The 17786-nt window shown below is 44.0% G+C and overlaps 1 protein-coding gene across 6 annotated transcripts in view; it reads left to right on the top strand.

The window, feature by feature from the left end:
- The window catches only part of LOC112231482 (GTPase-activating Rap/Ran-GAP domain-like protein 3), a 155329-nt gene that overhangs the window by 84555 nt on the left and 52988 nt on the right, over positions 1–17786 (top strand). For all 6 annotated transcript variants that reach the window (XM_042311751.1, XM_042311754.1, XM_042311752.1 and 3 more), the window contains exons 4-11: positions 8403–8502; positions 11350–11468; positions 11962–12026; positions 13648–13711; positions 15581–15607; positions 15761–15836; positions 15941–16039; positions 16277–16380. In XM_042311751.1, coding sequence (XP_042167685.1) covers positions 8403–8502; positions 11350–11468; positions 11962–12026; positions 13648–13711; positions 15581–15607; positions 15761–15836; positions 15941–16039; positions 16277–16380 — 654 coding nt within the window. The remainder of the gene's footprint in view (positions 1–8402; positions 8503–11349; positions 11469–11961; positions 12027–13647; positions 13712–15580; positions 15608–15760; positions 15837–15940; positions 16040–16276; positions 16381–17786) is intronic.

Here is a 17786-nt window from a genome sequence, read left to right on the forward strand (position 1 = left end):
AACAATTTCGGCAGATAATTTTAGAAAGAAAGGGTCCAGATTGTCTAGCCCGGCTGATTTGTAGTCCAGATTTTGCAGCTCTTTCAGAACATCAGCTGAACGGATTTGGGAGAAGGAGAAATGGGGAAGGCTTGGGCGAGTTGCTATGGGGGGTGCAGTGCTGTTGACCGGGGTAGGAGTAGCCAGGTGGAAAGCATGGCCAGCCGTAGAAAAATGCTTATTGAAATTCTCAATTATGGTGGATTTATCAGTGGTGACAGTGTTTCCTATCTTCAGTGCAGTGGGCAGCTGGGAGGAGGTGTTCTTATTCTCCATGGACTTTACAGTGTCCCAGAACTTTTTGAGTTAGTGTTGCAGGAAGCAAATTTCTGCTTGAAAAAGCTAGCCTTGGCTTTTCTAACTGCCTGTGTATAATGGTTTCTAGCTTCCCTGAACAGCTGCATATCACGGGGGCTGTTCGATGCTAATGCAGAACGCCATAGGATGTTTTTGTGTTGGTTAAGGGCAGTCAGGTCTAGGGAGAACCAAGGGCTATATCTGTTCCTGGTTCTAAATTTCTTGAATGGGGCATGTTTATTTAAGATGGTTAGGAAGGCATTTAAAAAAAATATCCAGGCATCCTCTACTGACAGGATGAGATCAATATCCTTCCAGGATACCCCGGCCAGGTCGGTTAGAAAGGCCTGCTCGCTGAAGTGTTTCAGGGAGCGTTTGACAGTGATGAGTGGAGGTCGTTTGACCGCTGACCCATTACGGATGCAGGCAATGAGGCAGTGATCCCTGAGATCTTGGTTGAAGACAGCAGAGGTGTATTTAGAGGGCAAGTTGTATAGGATGATATCTATGAGGGTGCCCGTGTTTAAGGCTTTGGGGAGGTACCTGGTAGGTTCATTGATAATTTGTGTGAGATTGAGGGCATCAAGTTTAGATTGTAGGATGGCTGGGGTGTTAAGCATGTTCCAGTTTAGGTCGCCTAGCAGCACGAGCTCTGAAGATAGATGGGGGGCAATCAGTTCACATATGGTGTGCAGATCACAGCTGGGGGCAGAGGGTGGTCTATAGCAGGCGGCAACGGTGAGAGACTTGTTTTTAGAGAGGTGTATTTTTAAAAGTAGAAGTTCAAATTGTTTGGGTACAGACCTGGATAGAAGGACAGAACTCTGCAGGCTATCTTTGCAGTAGATTGCAACACCGCCCCCTTTGGCAGTTCTATCTTGTCTGAAAATGTTGTAGTTTGGGATAAAAATTGCAGAATTTTTGGTGGTCTTGATAAGCCAGGATTCAGACACAGCTAGAACATCCGGGTTGGCAGAATGTGCTAAAGCAGTGAATAGAACAAACTTAGGGAGGAGGCTTCTAATGTTAGCATGCATGAAACCAAGGCTATTACGGTTACAGAAGTCGTCAAAAGAGAGCGCCTGGGGAATAGGAGTGGAGCTAGGCACTGCAGGGCCTGGATTAACCTCTACATCGCCAGAGGAACAGAGGAGGAGTAGAATAAGGGTACGGCTAAAAGCAATAAGAATTGGTCGTCTAGAACGTCTGGAACAGAGAGTAAAAGGAGGTTTCTGGGGGCGATAAAATAGCATCAAGGTATAATGTACAGACAAAGGTATGGTAGGATGTTAATACAGTGGAGGTAAACCTAGGTATTGAGTGATGAAGAGAGAGATATTGTCTCTAGAAACATCATTCAAACCAGGAGATGTCATTGCATGTGTGGGTGGTGGAACTAATAGGTTGGATAAGGTGTAGTGAGCAGGACTAGAGGCTCTACAGTGAAATAAGCCAATAAACACTAACCAGAACAGCAATGGACAAGGCATATTGACATTAAGGAGAGGCATGCTTAGTCGAGTGATCAAAAGGGTCCAGTGAGTAGAGAGGTTGGTTGGGGGGTCACGGCGATTTAGACAGCTAGCCAGGCCATCGGTAGCAAGCTAGCATAGGATGGAGGTCTGTTATTAGCCACCTCTTGCGTTCCGTCAGTAGATTAGTGGGGTTCCCTGTAGTAGAGGGGATTAATCCAAATCACAAAACAACACCAAAAAACAATAGATATAGTTATAGAGGCCCAAGAAGAAGAAAAAATAATAATAAAAAAATAAAAATAATAAATAAATTGTCTATTCAGATAGCAGCCGATAAGACCGCTAACGGTTAGCGGGCCGCAGATGGGCGTTCAGGTAACGTCGCGACGGAGGAGCCAGCCCGATAACTCCTTCAGGTAGATAACGTCGGCAGTCCAGTTGTGAAGGCCCGGTGGGGCTCCGCGTAGGCAGTAAAACGGGTCCGGATAGGTGATTGTAGCCCAGGAGTGATTGATGAAACTCTTCAGCTGGCTAGCTCCGGAATAATTGATGTTTGCTCCGGAATCGCCGAAAGCTGATAGTCACACGGATAGCAGCTAGCTATAAAAGTTGTAAATATATATATATATATATACGGGACACGACAAGACGAGGACAAAAGACGTCTGAACTGATATGCCATCTTGGAATCAATCATTTGGATTCTCAATGACCCAAACAGTAAATGACGCATGGAATGACACTTACACACACGCACACAGTCATGGGACATATGGCTGGGCCCAGTGGGGACATGATGATCACAGTGTGTGTGTTTGTACATCTGTTACTCAGTGCTCTGAGGAATCACCAGAAGGGGATTTCAACCACAGTGGAAATAAGGAACTTCTCTATTCAAACTCTTTTAATACAGTCAGACACAGACAGTGCTCATCCCATAGAAAGATACTTTCAGTCATATAGTGTATTTGGACAACAGCTCATCTAAAATCTAATGGGCATTAATACAGAGTTGGTCCCCCCTTTGCTGCTATGGCAGCCTCCACTCTTCTGAGAAGGCTTTCTACTAGATGTTGGAACATTGCTGCGGGGACTTGCTTCCATTCAGCCACAAGAGCATTTGTGATGTCGGGCACTGATGTTGGACGATTAGACCTGGCTCGCAGTCAGTGTTCCAGTTCATCCCAAAGGTGTTCAATGGGGTTGAGATCAGGGCTCTCTGCAGGCCAGTCAAGTTCTTCCACACCAATCTTGACAAACCATTTCTGTATGGACCTCGCCTTGTGCACAGGGACATTGTCATGCTGAAACAGAAAAGGTTCTTCCCCAAACTGTTGCCACAAAGTTGGAAACACAGAATTGTCTAGAATGTCATTGTTGCTGTAGTGTTATGATTTCCCTTCACTGGAACCAAGGGGAACCATGAGAAACAGCCCCAGACCATTATTCCTCCTCCACCAAACTTTACAGTTGGCATGATGGTGAAGCGTGAGTCATCACTCCAGAGAACGCATTTCCACTGCTCCAGTGTCCAATGGCAGCGAGCTTTACACCCCTACAGCCGACTCTTGGCATTCCACATGGTGATCTTTGGCTTGCTCGGCCATGGAAACCCATTTCAGGAAGCTCCCGACTAACAGTTCTTGTGCTGATGTTGCTTCCAGAGGCAGTTTGGAACTCTTCAGCACTCGGCGGTCCCTTTCTGTCAGGTTCCATAGCCGACCACTTTGTGCTTCGCCGTTGTTGCTCCTAGACATTTCCACTTCACAATAACAGCACTTACAGTTGACCAGGGCAGCTCTAGCAGGGCAGACATTTGACTAACTCTCTTCTTGGAAGGTCGCATTCTATGACGGTGCCACGTTGAAAGTCACTTAGCTCTTCAGTAAGGCCATTCTACTGCCAATGTTTGTCTATGGCGATTGCATGGCTGTGTGCTCTATTGTACAGTGGGGCAAAAAAGTATTTAGTCAGCCACCAATTGTGCAAGTTCTCCCACTTAAAAAGATGAGAGAGGCCTGTAATTTTCATCATAGGTACACTTCAACTATGACAGACAAAATGAGAAAAAAATCCAGAAAATCACATTGCAGGATGGATTTTTAATGAATTTATTTGCAATTATCGTGGAAAATAAGTATTTGGTCAATAACAAAAGTTTATCTCAATACTTTGTAATATATACTTTGTTGGCAATGACAGAGGTCAAACGTTTTCTGTAAGTCTTCACAAGGTTTTCACACACTGTTGCTGGTATTTTGGCCCATTCCTCCATGCAGATCTCCTCTAGAGCAGTGATGCTTTGGGGCTGTTGCTGGGCAACACGGACTTTCAACTCCCTCCAAAGATTTTCTATGGGGTTGAGATCTGGAGACTGGCTAGGCCACTCCAGGACCTTGAAATGCTTCTTACGAAGCCACTCCTTCATTGCCCGGGCGGTGTGTTTGGGATAATTGTCATGCTGAAAGACCCAGCCACGTTTAATCTTCAATGCCCTTGCTGATGGAAGGAGGTTTTCACTCAAAATCTCACGATACATGGCCCCATTCATGATTTCCTTTACACGAATCAGTCGTCCTGGTCCCTTTTTAGAAAAACAGCCCCAAAGCATGATGTTTCCACCCCATGCTTCACAGTAGGTATGGTGTTCTTTGGATGCAACTCAGCATTCTTTGTCTTCCAAACACGACGAGTTGAGTTTTTACCAAAAAGTTATATTTTGGTTTCATCTGCCCATATGACATTCTCCCAATCTTCTTCTGGATCATCCAAATGGTCTCTAGCAAACTTCAGACGGGCCTGGACATGTACTGGCTTAAGCAGGGGGACTCAAAGAACCGAATCCACTAATTTGATTTATACTTTTGTACATATAGTGTAGATATACAGTATAGTCCCATGTGGCTCAGGTAGTAGAGCATGGTGCTTGCAAGGCCAGGGTTGTGGTTTTGATTCCCATGGAGGACCAGTACTGTGGTCATATGACAGGAAAATAGAGGTATTTGGCCATGCACACCAACGGTGGTTTTAACATCCTGAAATAAAGGTTTATATCTTTATTAATCAAATCAAATGTATTTATAAAGCCCTTCTTACATCTACTGATATCTCAAAGTGCTGTACAGAAACCCAGCCTAAAACCCCAAACAGCAAGCAATGCAGGAGTAGAAGCACCGTCTGGTATTAGAAATATCTATATAATAATAATAATATATTAAAACTATATTTCCCTTGATGGAGTGATGCTGAATGTAAAAAACCTCTTTCCCCTAGTATAAAATAATATAATTTGTATATATTTTTTAGCATACAATATAGGTCCGTATTTGTATTATTTACTTTATACAGTCTTTTTTTTGCTAATCTTTACCCAATAATTCCGGACTCTTGGGCATGGACTCAACAAGGTGTCGAAAGCGTTTCATGGGGATGCTGGCCCATGTTGACTCCAATGCTTCCCACAGTTGTGTCAAGTTGGCTGGATGTCCTTTGGGTGGTGGACCATTCTTGATGACTATGGGAAACTGTTGAATGGGAAAAACCCAGCCGTGTTGCAGTTCTTGACACACACAAACCTGGCACCTACTACCTCCCGTCCTTCAAAGGCACTTAAATATTTTGTCTTGTCCATTCACCCTCTGTATGGCACACATACACAAACACATTTAAAATCCTTCTTTAACCTGTCTCCTTCCCTTCAGCTACACTGATTGAAGTGGGTTTAATAGGTCAATAAGTAATCAAAGCGTTCACCTGGATCCACCTGGTCAGTCCATGTCATGGAAAAAGTAGTGTTCATAATGATTTGTACATTCAGTCTGGTGTTTTGGGCAAGATGGGTTAATAACAACCTAGTAGAATTGGGATTTCACTGTGCTCTTTTATCTGCGGTTCAAATCAAATGTTATTTGTCACTTGTGCCGAATACAACAGGTGTTACAGTGAAATGCTTACTTACAAGCCCTCAACCAACAATTCAGTTTTAAGAAAAACACCCCCCAAATAATAAGAGATAAAAGTAACAAATAATTAAAGAGCAGCAGTACAATAACAATAGCGAGGCTGTTGTTAGGGTTTGTTTCCTTGTTCCTTGTTGATCATTGGTGAAATTAGCATTATGACAAGATATTTCATTAAATCATTCAAAAACCTTTATTAATGCAATTGCAGACAGAAGTTGACAATCAGGAACATAGCACGCATGTTTCCAAGTAAGTTCTGCATCAAAGAAAAGGTCTCAAGTTGTTTTGTTAAACCCTAAGTCCAGCCCTGGTGATGTCACTACCTACGTCATTACCTTTTTACTCCTGAGACCAAAACCATGCCTATCAAGCTATATAAACAAGGCTTTTAGTGTTATCTAAAAACTTAGCAGTACATGTCCACTCCACAAATTAGATTTATTGTGGAATATTTGACTAGTCTTGTCTCCTACACTCCCCTGCAGAGTTCTGTCTCAGTCACACATTTCTCAGAGGGGTCTCTTTAAAAGAGAGAGAGAGAGAGAACTAGAAAACAACTGTGGAACAATTCTAACACATTGACAATGTGTGGCGGCACCGGTTAGTCGAGGAAATTGAAATAATATGTATATGTAGGTAGAGGTATTAAAGTGACTAGTGCATAGATAATAACAGAGAGTAGCAACAGTGTAAAATAGACGGGGGGGGGGGGTAATGCAAATAGTCTGGGTAGCCATTTGATTAGATGTTTAGGAGTCTTATGCCTTGGTGGTGGAAGCTATTTAGAAGCCTCTTGGACCGAGACTTGGTGCTCCGCTATGACTAGGCTGGCTGGAGTCTTTGACAATTTTTAGGGCCTTCCTCTGACACCGCCTGGTATAGAGGTCCTGGATGACAGGAAGCTTGGCCCCAGTGGTGTACTGGGACGTACGCACTACCCTCTGTAGTGCCTTGCGGTCGGAGGCCGAGCATTTGCCATACCAGGCAGTGATGTAACCAGTCAGGATGCTCTCGATGGTGCAGCTGTAGAACGTTTTAAGGATCTGAGGACCCATGTCAAATCTGTCGAAGAGAATGGTAGAATGCTCTGTCCTCCTTTTCCTGTGGTCCACAATCATCTCCTTTGTCTTGATTCCGTTGAGGAGACATTGTTGTCCTGGCACCACACTGCCAGGTCTCTGACCTCCTCCCTATAGGCTGTCTCGTCGTTGTCGATGATCAGGCCTACGTGTCATTGGCAAACTTAATGATGGTGTTGGAGTCGTGCCTGGCCTGCAGTCATGAGTGAACAGGGAGTGCAGGAGGGGACTGAGCACGCACCCCTGAGGGGCCCCCGTGTTGATGAACAGCGCGGCGGATGTGTTGTTACCTACCCTTACCACCTACGGGCGGCCTGTCAGGAAGTCCAGGTTCCAGTTGCAGAGGGAGGTTTTTAGTTTAGTGTTTAGTGATGAGCTTTGAGGGCACTGTGGTGTTGAACGCTGAGCTGTAGTCAATGAATAGCATTCTCACATAGTGTAACGCTCTGGGCGTAGTGGGTGCGAAGTCAGGCGCAGGAAGCAGAAAGAACAGGGTAGTGCTATTTATTGCACACACGGCGAACATAAGCCACCCCACGAAACACAGGGCGCACACAAAATAAATGCCCCAAACACGGGGACTCAAACAGTCCGGAGAAAATCCCACGAATGAAACACGCCCACATCAAACGTGCTCAGAGCAACACAAAACAATCCCGCACAAAGAACTGGCTAACATAGCCTGACTAATCAGCCTACACACAAAACAGGTGACACCAATGAACAGGAAGGGGAGCCACCTTCGGTAGGAGACGTGACACATAGGTGTTCCTTTTGTCCAGGTGGGCAGTGGGGCAGTGTTGAGGGCAATAGAGATTGCATCGTCTGTGGATCTGTTGGGGCGGTATGCAAATTGGAGTGGGTCTAGGGTTGCTGGGATAATGGTGTTGATGTGAGCCATGACTAACCTTTCAAAGCACATAAATGGCTACAGACGTGAGTGCTACGGGTCGGTAGTCATTTAGACAGGTTATCTTAGTGTTCTTGGAGACAGGGACTATGGTGGTCTGCTTGAAACATTTTGGTATTACAGACTCAGATAGGGAGAGGTTGAAAATGTCAGTGAAACCACTTGACAGTTGGTCAATGATGTGTGTGTGTGTGTGTGTGTGTGTGTAGTGTGCTTTTGTGTACATACGTGTGTGTGGTCTGTGGGTGTCTGTGAGGTTTAGCTTCAATAGGATGAATCCACAATGGGACAGCCACTCAATGAGGAGGAGGTGCATCGATCAGGGGGCAGAGGGCTTAATGTTAATATTGATGACAGGGGGATCTACTGATGACAAAGGAACTCTTCTTCTGTGGCCAGACTTAACAATGATGTGTGTGTGTTTTGAAGGTCAGTCTGTAGATCAATGTATGTGTTTATGGGCGTAAATCAGTGTGTGTGACCCCTGGTTACAGAGACCATAATGAGTCATTCTGTGACCATTTATGCTGACGTGTGGTGAAATATGCGTACGTGCATGTGTGTGCGTTTCACTAACCCAGAGTGTGTCTCTGTGTGGGTGTGCGTACATTTGTGTGTGTACGCGTATGTGTGTGTGTAGCCAATGGACTACACCCCGGGAATCTGGAGAAGAACCGATGTCCATTTGGAGAACCCAGAATACCACACCAGATGGTTCTTCAAATACTTCCTGGGAAAAGGTCCGTTCTGCTCCACAACTCTCTGTCTCACACACACACGCCTAACCTAATTCTAACCCTTACCCCTAAGCCTAAAATATTTTTTACCCCTAAGCCTAAATTTTTTTTTTTCCTTGTGCCCCCACTTTCCTTTTTTTACTATCCTTGTGTGGACTTATGGTCCCCAAAAGGATTGTAAAACCAAAAACACACAAGCACACACACACACACACATGCAGGGGGATAACAACATTAACATCTGACTGGCTCCATAGTCAACATGAGCGGCCAGCAGCCTCCGGAGAGCCTAGTCGTGAGGTCGTTAAAAATGCGTTACCCTCCTCCTCCTTCCATCTTCCTTCTTCAGAGCCCTCGCTTCTTTGGACAGGTGTGTGCGTGTGCGTGTGTGCGTACGTGCATGTGTGCGGGTTATTCAAGCACAAGAAAACAAGACCCCAGGCCTAAGTGAACTGTTTCAAATTAGGATGAATACCATAGAGGGACTGAAGGAAAGAAAGGGACGGAGAGAGAGAGAGAGTGAGCGAGAGGAAGATAAAGGGAAATGGATAGAGTCAAGGAGAGAGAGAGAAACAAATAAAGGGATGGAGAGAGAGAAAGAGAGATGGAGAGCAGAGTTCTTGTTTTTAATTAGGTTTGTTGGGTCTGGTCAGTGTTATGTCTGAATATGTTGCCGTGTCAACCGGACAGAGAGGGAGCTGAATGCCGATTGGTGTTGTCTAAGGGTTTTGTTATGTCTGTCTCACACGCACAAAAACACACATACATGTACACACTCACACACATATATTCAAGCAGAACACACGCAGGCAAACACACCCTACTCAACATTCCATATAGGAAACACTAGGCCTCACTGTGGTGGCAACAACTAATTCCTGCCAGAAATGAACAGACACTGTAATGAACTCTTATGACCACACAACAAAGGACAAAGTTTTGTTCCAAAACTCTATATCCACCAATTTTTCACAACTGGCTCGATTCGGTCTTATGTAGCAAAATTAGAAATTGTGTTTTTTTTAAAATTGAATGTAAGTAGAGACTCAGAACTAGAAAATGGTATATCATACACTACAGTTGAGGAACAGTGGGAAAGTAATTCTGCTTTGAAAGTTGATAAACTTGGAACCTCACTTTTTGAGAAAATGGACCTTGAATCGTTTGGTACACCTACTGGAGAGCTCTTCTTTGTCTACACCCATTCAACATCGTTCACACCCTCTTAAGCCCCACCCATCTCTTTAATGATTCACATAAGGCCATATACTAAATGACCAAAGATGTCAAGACTTAAGGCTGGTGTATACTACCGGTGTGTTCGTAAATTTAATCTGGAGTGCTCTGGGTATTCGTGAACTCAGAGCTTTGTCAGATTCAGAGCGTTTCGTTGTCAGAGCGTTCAGAGCGCACACTGGATGCTCTGGCTGAGGAGTAGGGTTGACTCGAGCGTTCTGTCCTAACAGCAGTCAAGCACACAAGCTAACTGGCTAACATTGGCTAGCTTGCTAGCTACTTCCAGACACAAATGAGAGAACAGCTTACTTACATTTTACTCGCGCTAACAGAGCTGGTTAAGCTGTTTTATGTTATCCAGAGCGTTGGTGACTAACTGTGCTGCTGGCAGCGATTTATTTTCTTTTTTTTGCCGACGTTTATTGACAACGGCCATATTCAACGGGTGTTGAGCGTTTGTAAATTCATCAGTTATTCTGCGCTCTGGCACACTCAGACGAGAGTGCTCTGAAATCAGAGTAGATAGCCAGAGCGAATTTACCAGCTACATCTATCAACAGTTGTTGCAGTGACATCATAACATTCTATTGAAATGGTTACTTCCATAGTGGAGTACAATTATTATTCTTATTTAATTTTTTTGCCCTTTTTCTCCCCAATTTTCGTGATATCCAATTGGAAATTAGTGTTGTCCCATCGCTGCAACTCACGTATGGACTTGGCAGAGGCAAAGGTCGAGAGCCTTGCGTCCTCCGAAACATGACCCTGCCAAGCTGCACTGCTTCTTGACACACTGCTCGCTTAACCCGGAAGCCAGCCGCACCAATGTGTCGGAGGGAACACTGTCCTACTAGCGACCGTGTCAGCGTGCAGAAGCTGACAGACCAATGGCAGACCAATTCGAACTCATCCATCCAGCATTATCTCAGCCAATCATGGCTAGCGGGAAGGTGACTTACTCTGTGACTAAACCAACTACACTCACAATTTAACAATTGTATTCATTTTTCCAAATGGCACACAAGTTTGATATTAAGGCACATAAAAGTGTAAATGTTCCAGAAGACATTTCTGCCAAAACATTATGTATATATTTTTTAAGTTTACGCTCAAATGGCTCTCTTGTAATGTAGTAATGTGTGACATATGCCTAGTTTCCTGAAACGAGTCACATATGTGGTTGTCTCACCTAGCTATCTGAAGATGAATGCGCTACCTGTAAGTTACTCTGGATAAGAGCATCTGCTAAATGACTAATATGTCAAATATGCATATTTAAATACAGATATCTCATTACTGTATTGCAATTCTTAACAGCAGTCACTGTGAAGTCTAAAAAGGGAGAGGAAAAAAAGTACCTGCCGGTAACTTGCAAATTGAAGCATTACGATGCGTCACGTGATCGGAGAGCACACTGTTGCGAAAAGTAAAAAGTTGTGCAACAGAACAATAAACCTAAAATGTCTTATTGGACAAGTTTGGATAGTGCGTCCTCGTTTCACTCCGATTCGGAACGTTTTCTTCCTTTTCATGGCTAGTGAACACTACTGAAGGGTCCTACACAGCAGAGTGTCTGGCGGTGTGTGACAGTGTGTGTGTGTTTTCTCCCCCCAGTCCACCAGAATTATATTGGTACGGATGCAGAGAAGAACCCCTTCTACCTGTCTGTGGTTCTGTCTGACCAGAACAACCAACGGGTCCCTCAGTATAGAGCCATCCTCTGGAGGAAGACAGTAAGTCACTGACTTTATGCACAGATCTAGGATCAGCTCACCCTTACAAAATCCTAGCCTTAAAAATTGGTATCTGTGCAAGTTGGCTTTAGAAACAGATCTGGGATCTGCTCAACCTTTCCCAATGCCAAACCTTGATCAAGGTGAAAAATGCATATCATGCATATACATATACGTATAGACCTTAGATCAGTGTCTATGGGCAACTTTATCCATGAGTCATAGCTTCTGTGTGCGGGGTGGGGGAGTTAGGGGTTCAGATGTGAGGTGCGTGTGTGTGTGTTTGCACGTGCGCGCTTGGCAGCGAGATAGAGGGGTGTGAGTCATTCAGAAGAGTTAACTAGCTTCCTCACTGAGCTCCTGTTTCAGATTCAAGCACCACACCACACCTGATTAGGATGGCCCTCTGCCTTCTGTTCAGATAGATGATGAATACTTTCTCTCCTCACCCGGTCCTGAGATAATTGCATCTCTTCTCTTCTATCTCCCCCAGGGAACTCTGAAGATCAGTCTGCCATACAGCCCCACTAAAACACTATCAGTCAAGTCCATCTTAAGGTAAGCAAGCACTGCTCAGGATGTTATTCAATAACTACTGATCCTCAACACAGGGCTGCGTGCTAAGTCCCCTCCTGTACTCCCTGTTCACTCATGACTGCATGGCCAGGCATGTCTCCAACACCATCATTAAGTTTGCTGATGACCCAACAGTGGTAGGCCTGATCACCGACAACAACGAGACAGCCTATAGGGAGGTCAGAGACCTGGCCGTGTGGTGACAGGACAACAACCTCTCCCTCAACGTGATCAAGACAAAGGAGATGAATGTGTACTACAGGAAAAGGAGGACCGAGCACGCCCCCATTCTCGTCGACGGGGCTGTAGTGGAGCAGGTTGAGAGCTTCAAGTTCCTTGGTGTCCACATCACCAACAAACTATCAATGTCCAAGCACACCAAGACAGTCGTGAAGAGGGCACGACAGAACCTTTTTCCCCTCAGGAGACTGAAAAGATTTGGCATGGGTCCTCAGATCCTCAAAAGGTTCTACAGCTGCACCATCGACAACATCCTGACTAGTTGCATCATTGCCTAGTATGGCAACTGCTCAGCCTCCAACCGCAAGGCACTACGGAGGGTATTGCGTACGTCTCAGTACATCACTGGGTCCAAGCTCCCTGCCATCCAAGACCTCTATACCAGGCGGTGTCAGAGGAAGGCCATAAAAATTGTCATAGATTCCAGCCACCCTAGTCATAGACTGTTCTCTCTGCTACCGCACGGCAAGCGGTACCGGAGCACCAAGTCTCGGTCCAAGAGGCTTCTAAATCAGCTTCTACCCCCAAGCCATAAGACTCCTGAACATCTAATCAAATGGTTACCCAGACTATTTGCATTGTACCCCCCCCTCTTTTACACCGCTGCTACTCTCTGTTATTATCTATGCAGAGTCACTTTAACTCTACCTACATGTACATATTACCTCAATTACCTCAACTAACCGGTGCCTCTTACTTTACTGCTGCACTTTAAGTAGTTGTTACTTTTTTTTTCTTATTCTTATTCATATTTTTTAAATTGCATTGTTGGTTAGGGGCTTGTAAGTAAGCATTTCTCTGTAAGGTTGTACCTGTTGTATTGGGCGCATGTGACTAATACAATTTGATTTGATGTCGTTCTTTAAATGTTGCACACATGAAATTGTAGAACTTTATCTGCAACGTTATAATCCATTTTGGTTGAGTTGCGCTGTTTTCTCCACGCAGCTGTGCAGGCCGAGCGTGTCCCTATAGTACATGGACACAGCCTGTGCAGCACAGCTAGTAGAAGAAACATCTTGGTTCGCACAAAAGGGAACATAACGTTGCGGATAAAGTTGGGAATGACACATTTTCATGTGTACAACATCTAAAGACCTCCATAACTATACTGAGTGTGTCCGTTTCTAAAACAACGTATTTGTTTATTTTTGGAGCTTTTGGTCAAGTCTTTTTCATGCCCTGTTACTGCTCAATGAGCAATGAGGAAGTTATTCGGGGTAAGTTTCTCAAAAACAAGCCGAATAGATATTTACTTCAGAAACAGGAACATTCTGCTTTAAGATAAGAATGGATTGAAACATGTTACTGCATGTAAACTTGACTTTTTAGCCCCTCTCCCTCCTCCTCTCCTCTCCTCCAGTGCGATGAACCTGGACAGGTTTGAGAAGGGCCCGAGGGAGATTCTCAACCCAGAGATACAGAAGGTAAGATTACACTGTATCAGCCACAGAGATATAAGCAATATGGCCCGAGGAGGTGTGGTATAAGGCCAATATGAGGGAGATTCTCAACCCAGAGATACAGAAGGTGAGATTACACTGTATCAGCCACAGAGATATAAGCAATATGGCCCGAGGAGGTGTGGTATAAGGCCAATATGAGGGAGATTCTCAACCCAGAGATACAGAAGGTGAGATTACACTGTATCAGCCACAGAGATATAAGCAATATGGCCCGAGGAGGTGTGGTATAAGGCCAATATGAGGGAGATTCTCAACCCAGAGATACAGAAGGTGAGATTACACTGTATCAGCCACAGAGGATGGCCCGAGGAGGTGTGGTATAAGGCCAATATGAGGGAGATTCTCAACCCAGAGATACAGAAGGTGAGATTACACTGTATCAGCCACAGAGATATAAGCAATATGGCCCGAGGAGGTGTGGTATAAGGCCAATATGCCACGGCATAGACACAACACAGAGTGCTTGCATACAGCCCTTCACCGTGGTATATTGGCCATATACCACAAACCCAGAGGTGCCTTATTGCTATTATAAACTGGTTAACAACATAATTAGAACAGTAAACAAGTACTTTTGCATCATTCCGGTGATATATTGTCTGATATACCACAGCTTTCAGCTAATCAGCAACTAATCAGCAACCAGGACCCAAACTACCCGCATTATAATGATATATAATAGTCATTTAGAAAACGCTGACGTCATTTTCAGTTTATAACCTGTGAAAAAATGTGTATGTACCCAGTACTCTCTTGAATTAAACGCTGTTACCTGACTTTTAAGACCGGGGCTCTGTCCATTCTTATAAATATTAGGGTCTTACAAACCCTTCGAATGCATTGACAGAGTATTTAACTCTGATTGGGAAATAATACAGAGGAATTTAGAATTCCTTCAACAGAAACAAATTGTTTTGTTTTTTTACCTTTCCACAAACTGTCTGTTGCTTGATAAGAGTAAGTTAACCTTATCAAAGAATAGGTCATCCACGACTGGTCGGCCAGTGAGCTAGCTACATTTCAGTAATTTAGCTATCCTAAATGTGGTGGTCAGTGGATAATCTAACTGTGAGTTAATAAACATATTTAACTGACAACTAGTTTGTTTAAAGACATTTTGCACATGGTGTTATCACGTCTAACCAGTTAACCATGTGCTGACGATCTCCCGAGTCTAGCTAGCTGCATTGTTTGGCGTCCATAATTAGCTGTTAGCTAGCTAGTTGGCTACTGCCTGACCAGTGTGAACCAGCAATGCAGAATGCTAGCTAGCCACATTTCAGTCAGTAGCTGTCCTTCTAAATGCTGTGGTCACTGGATAAACTATGAGTTTAACATATTTGTCTGAAAATGAGCAAGTAGCCAGTTGTTGTTATGGTGGAATCAAGGCCTGAACGCGTTCAAACGTTTAAACCTGTCTTCCTCTATCTAACCAGCTGAATGAAGCATATGTGCCCATGAGCTCCTGAGTCTAGACACAGCCTAGCCAATGTTAGCTAGCTAGCGTCGCTGGCTGAGGTGACTCAAACCTGTAGCTAGCTACTGTTATTGGGGTGCAGGAATATTAGATGTCTTTCAATTTTAAGATAACGCTCATTGAAGTTGGTGGTTACTGCTGGTTTCAGATCCGAGGCGAGAGAAATTATCCCCCATGTTTTGGTAAGGACTCGGAGTGACGTCACACACCCGAGAAGGCTCAATAAGTCGCCTGACAGATAATGACTTTGCCTCCGGCTATCTCTACAAAAGGAAATGTTGCATACTGTAACAGATCTGTGAGTCATTGGCGAGGCAAACTGATGTTAACTGTGCTTTGTGTTCTACCCACAGGACCTACTGGTGTTGGAGGAGCAAGAGGTAGAGTATTTATTTATTCTGTCATAAATGTCACTCTTTCAAGTGAATACTATAGGTACTCTAGTATTACTAGAGATTTCCCTCTGCTCTACTAAGTTTGCTTGTCTGGTATTGGCAGATAATGAAAGTGACCTTTTAACTGTATTTTCTTAGGGTTCTGTTAACTTCAAGTTCGGTGTCCTGTATGCCAAAGATGGACAGCTCACAGATGATGAGATGTTTAGCAACGGTAAGTCACTAATATTGTGGGTAGTAAGTATCACATACACAATTTGAAGTATCCATGTCCTGTGAATAGTACTTTCAACCCTGCTCTTTCTTCGGTTTCTTCAGAAACAGGAAGTGAGAGCTTTGATAAGTTCATCAACCTGCTAGGGGACACAATCTCTCTGCAGGGCTGGGCGGGTTACCGCGGTGGACTGGATACCAAAAGTAAGATCTGGTCACCAAACACATACAAGCGCGCACACACCATAGGTTCTGCAATTAATTATTGTTTTTCCATTATATTGCAGACTATGGAGACATTCTCTCTTTTGATCTTTCTCTCCCTCTTTCTATTTAAAAAAATAAATATTTTCCCTTTTGCCGACACACTCCTCCCTCTCCCCCATCCTTTTAAACTCCCACTGCTCTATCCCTTCTCTCTCTCTCTCTCTCTCTCTCCAGATGACACTACAGGAATGAACTCCATCTACACAGTGTACCAGGGCCATGAGCTGATGTTCCACGTCTCCACCATGCTACCCTATTCCAAAGAGAACAAGCAGCAGGTGTGTGTGTGTGTGTGTGTGTGTGTGTGTGTGTGTGTGTGTGTGTGTGTGTGTGTGTGTGTGTGTGTGTGTGTGTGTGTGTGTGTGTGTGTGTGTGTGAGAGAGTGAATGTGCCTGCTTTGTTATGTTGACAGCACCCCCGTCTCTATCTCTACATCTCAGACCTCCAGAGCCGGTCAGTTGTGCATAAATCTTTATTCTCTCTCAATTCAATCCAAATGACTTTATTGGCATGGAAAACATATGTTTACATTGCCAAAGCAAGTGAAATAGATCATCAACAAAAGTAAAATAAACAATCAAAAATGACCAATAAACATTATACTCACAAAAGTTTCAAAGGAATAGAGACATTTCAATGTCATATTATGACTATGTTATAACGATGTGCAAATAGTTAAAATACTACAAAAGGGTAATAAATAGACATAAATAGGGGTTGTATTTACAATGGTGTTTGTTCTTCACTGGTTGCCCTTATCTTGTGGCAACAGGTCACAAATCTTGCTGCTGTGATGGCACACTGGTATTTCACCCAATAGATATGGGAGTTCATCAAAATGTGATTTGTTTTTGGCAACTGGACCTTTTTTTGGAAAACCATTATTTTTGTTTTACTGAGATTTACTGTCAGGGCCCAGGTCTGACAGAATCTGTCCAGAACATCTAGGTGCTGCTATAGGCCCTCCTTGGTTGCAGACAGAAGCACCAGATCATCAGCAAACAGTAGACATTTGACTTCTGATTCTAGTACGGTGAGGCTGGGTGCTGAAGTCTGTTCTAGTGCCAATGCCACTCTCTTTTCTGTCGCTCGTTCCCCTTAACCCATCCCTCTCTCCCCCAGATAACCCTTTCACCCTGTCCCATCTTTCTCTCCCTGACTCTTTATTTCTGTCATTTCCTTCTCTCGCTGTCTCTCTCATTGCTAACCTCTAGTCAATCTGACTAACTATGACCATACTGAATGCTTTACAGTAATTTCAGAGACACAACAGCCAGTTAGTCTTTTATCTGTTCAATGTCAGAGTTGTTGAGATGCCAGGGAAATGTGAAATACTCCCAAGTCCTTGATCTTTCAATCTCCATTCACTCACATTCAAAAGAAAACACACACATTCATGCACGCGAACACACACACCTAAACACCACTGAGTCAGTCAAACCTTTATTGAAACATTACAAAACAAAAAACAAAGTATTGACATTCTACACCACAACATGTGTACCTTATGACCTACTGTTAAAAGCCCCCGAGTGTGTGTGTGTTTTATGGCTGGTGTGTGTGTGTGTTTTATGGCTGGTGTATGTGTATGGCTGGGGTATGTGTGTGTTTTATGGCTGGTGTATGTGTATGGCTGGTGTATGTGTATGGCTGGTGTGTGTGTATGGCTGGTGTATGTGTATGG

This window comes from Oncorhynchus tshawytscha, linkage group LG33, assembly GCF_018296145.1.
Source record: "Oncorhynchus tshawytscha isolate Ot180627B linkage group LG33, Otsh_v2.0, whole genome shotgun sequence".
NCBI lineage: Eukaryota > Metazoa > Chordata > Actinopteri > Salmoniformes > Salmonidae > Oncorhynchus > Oncorhynchus tshawytscha.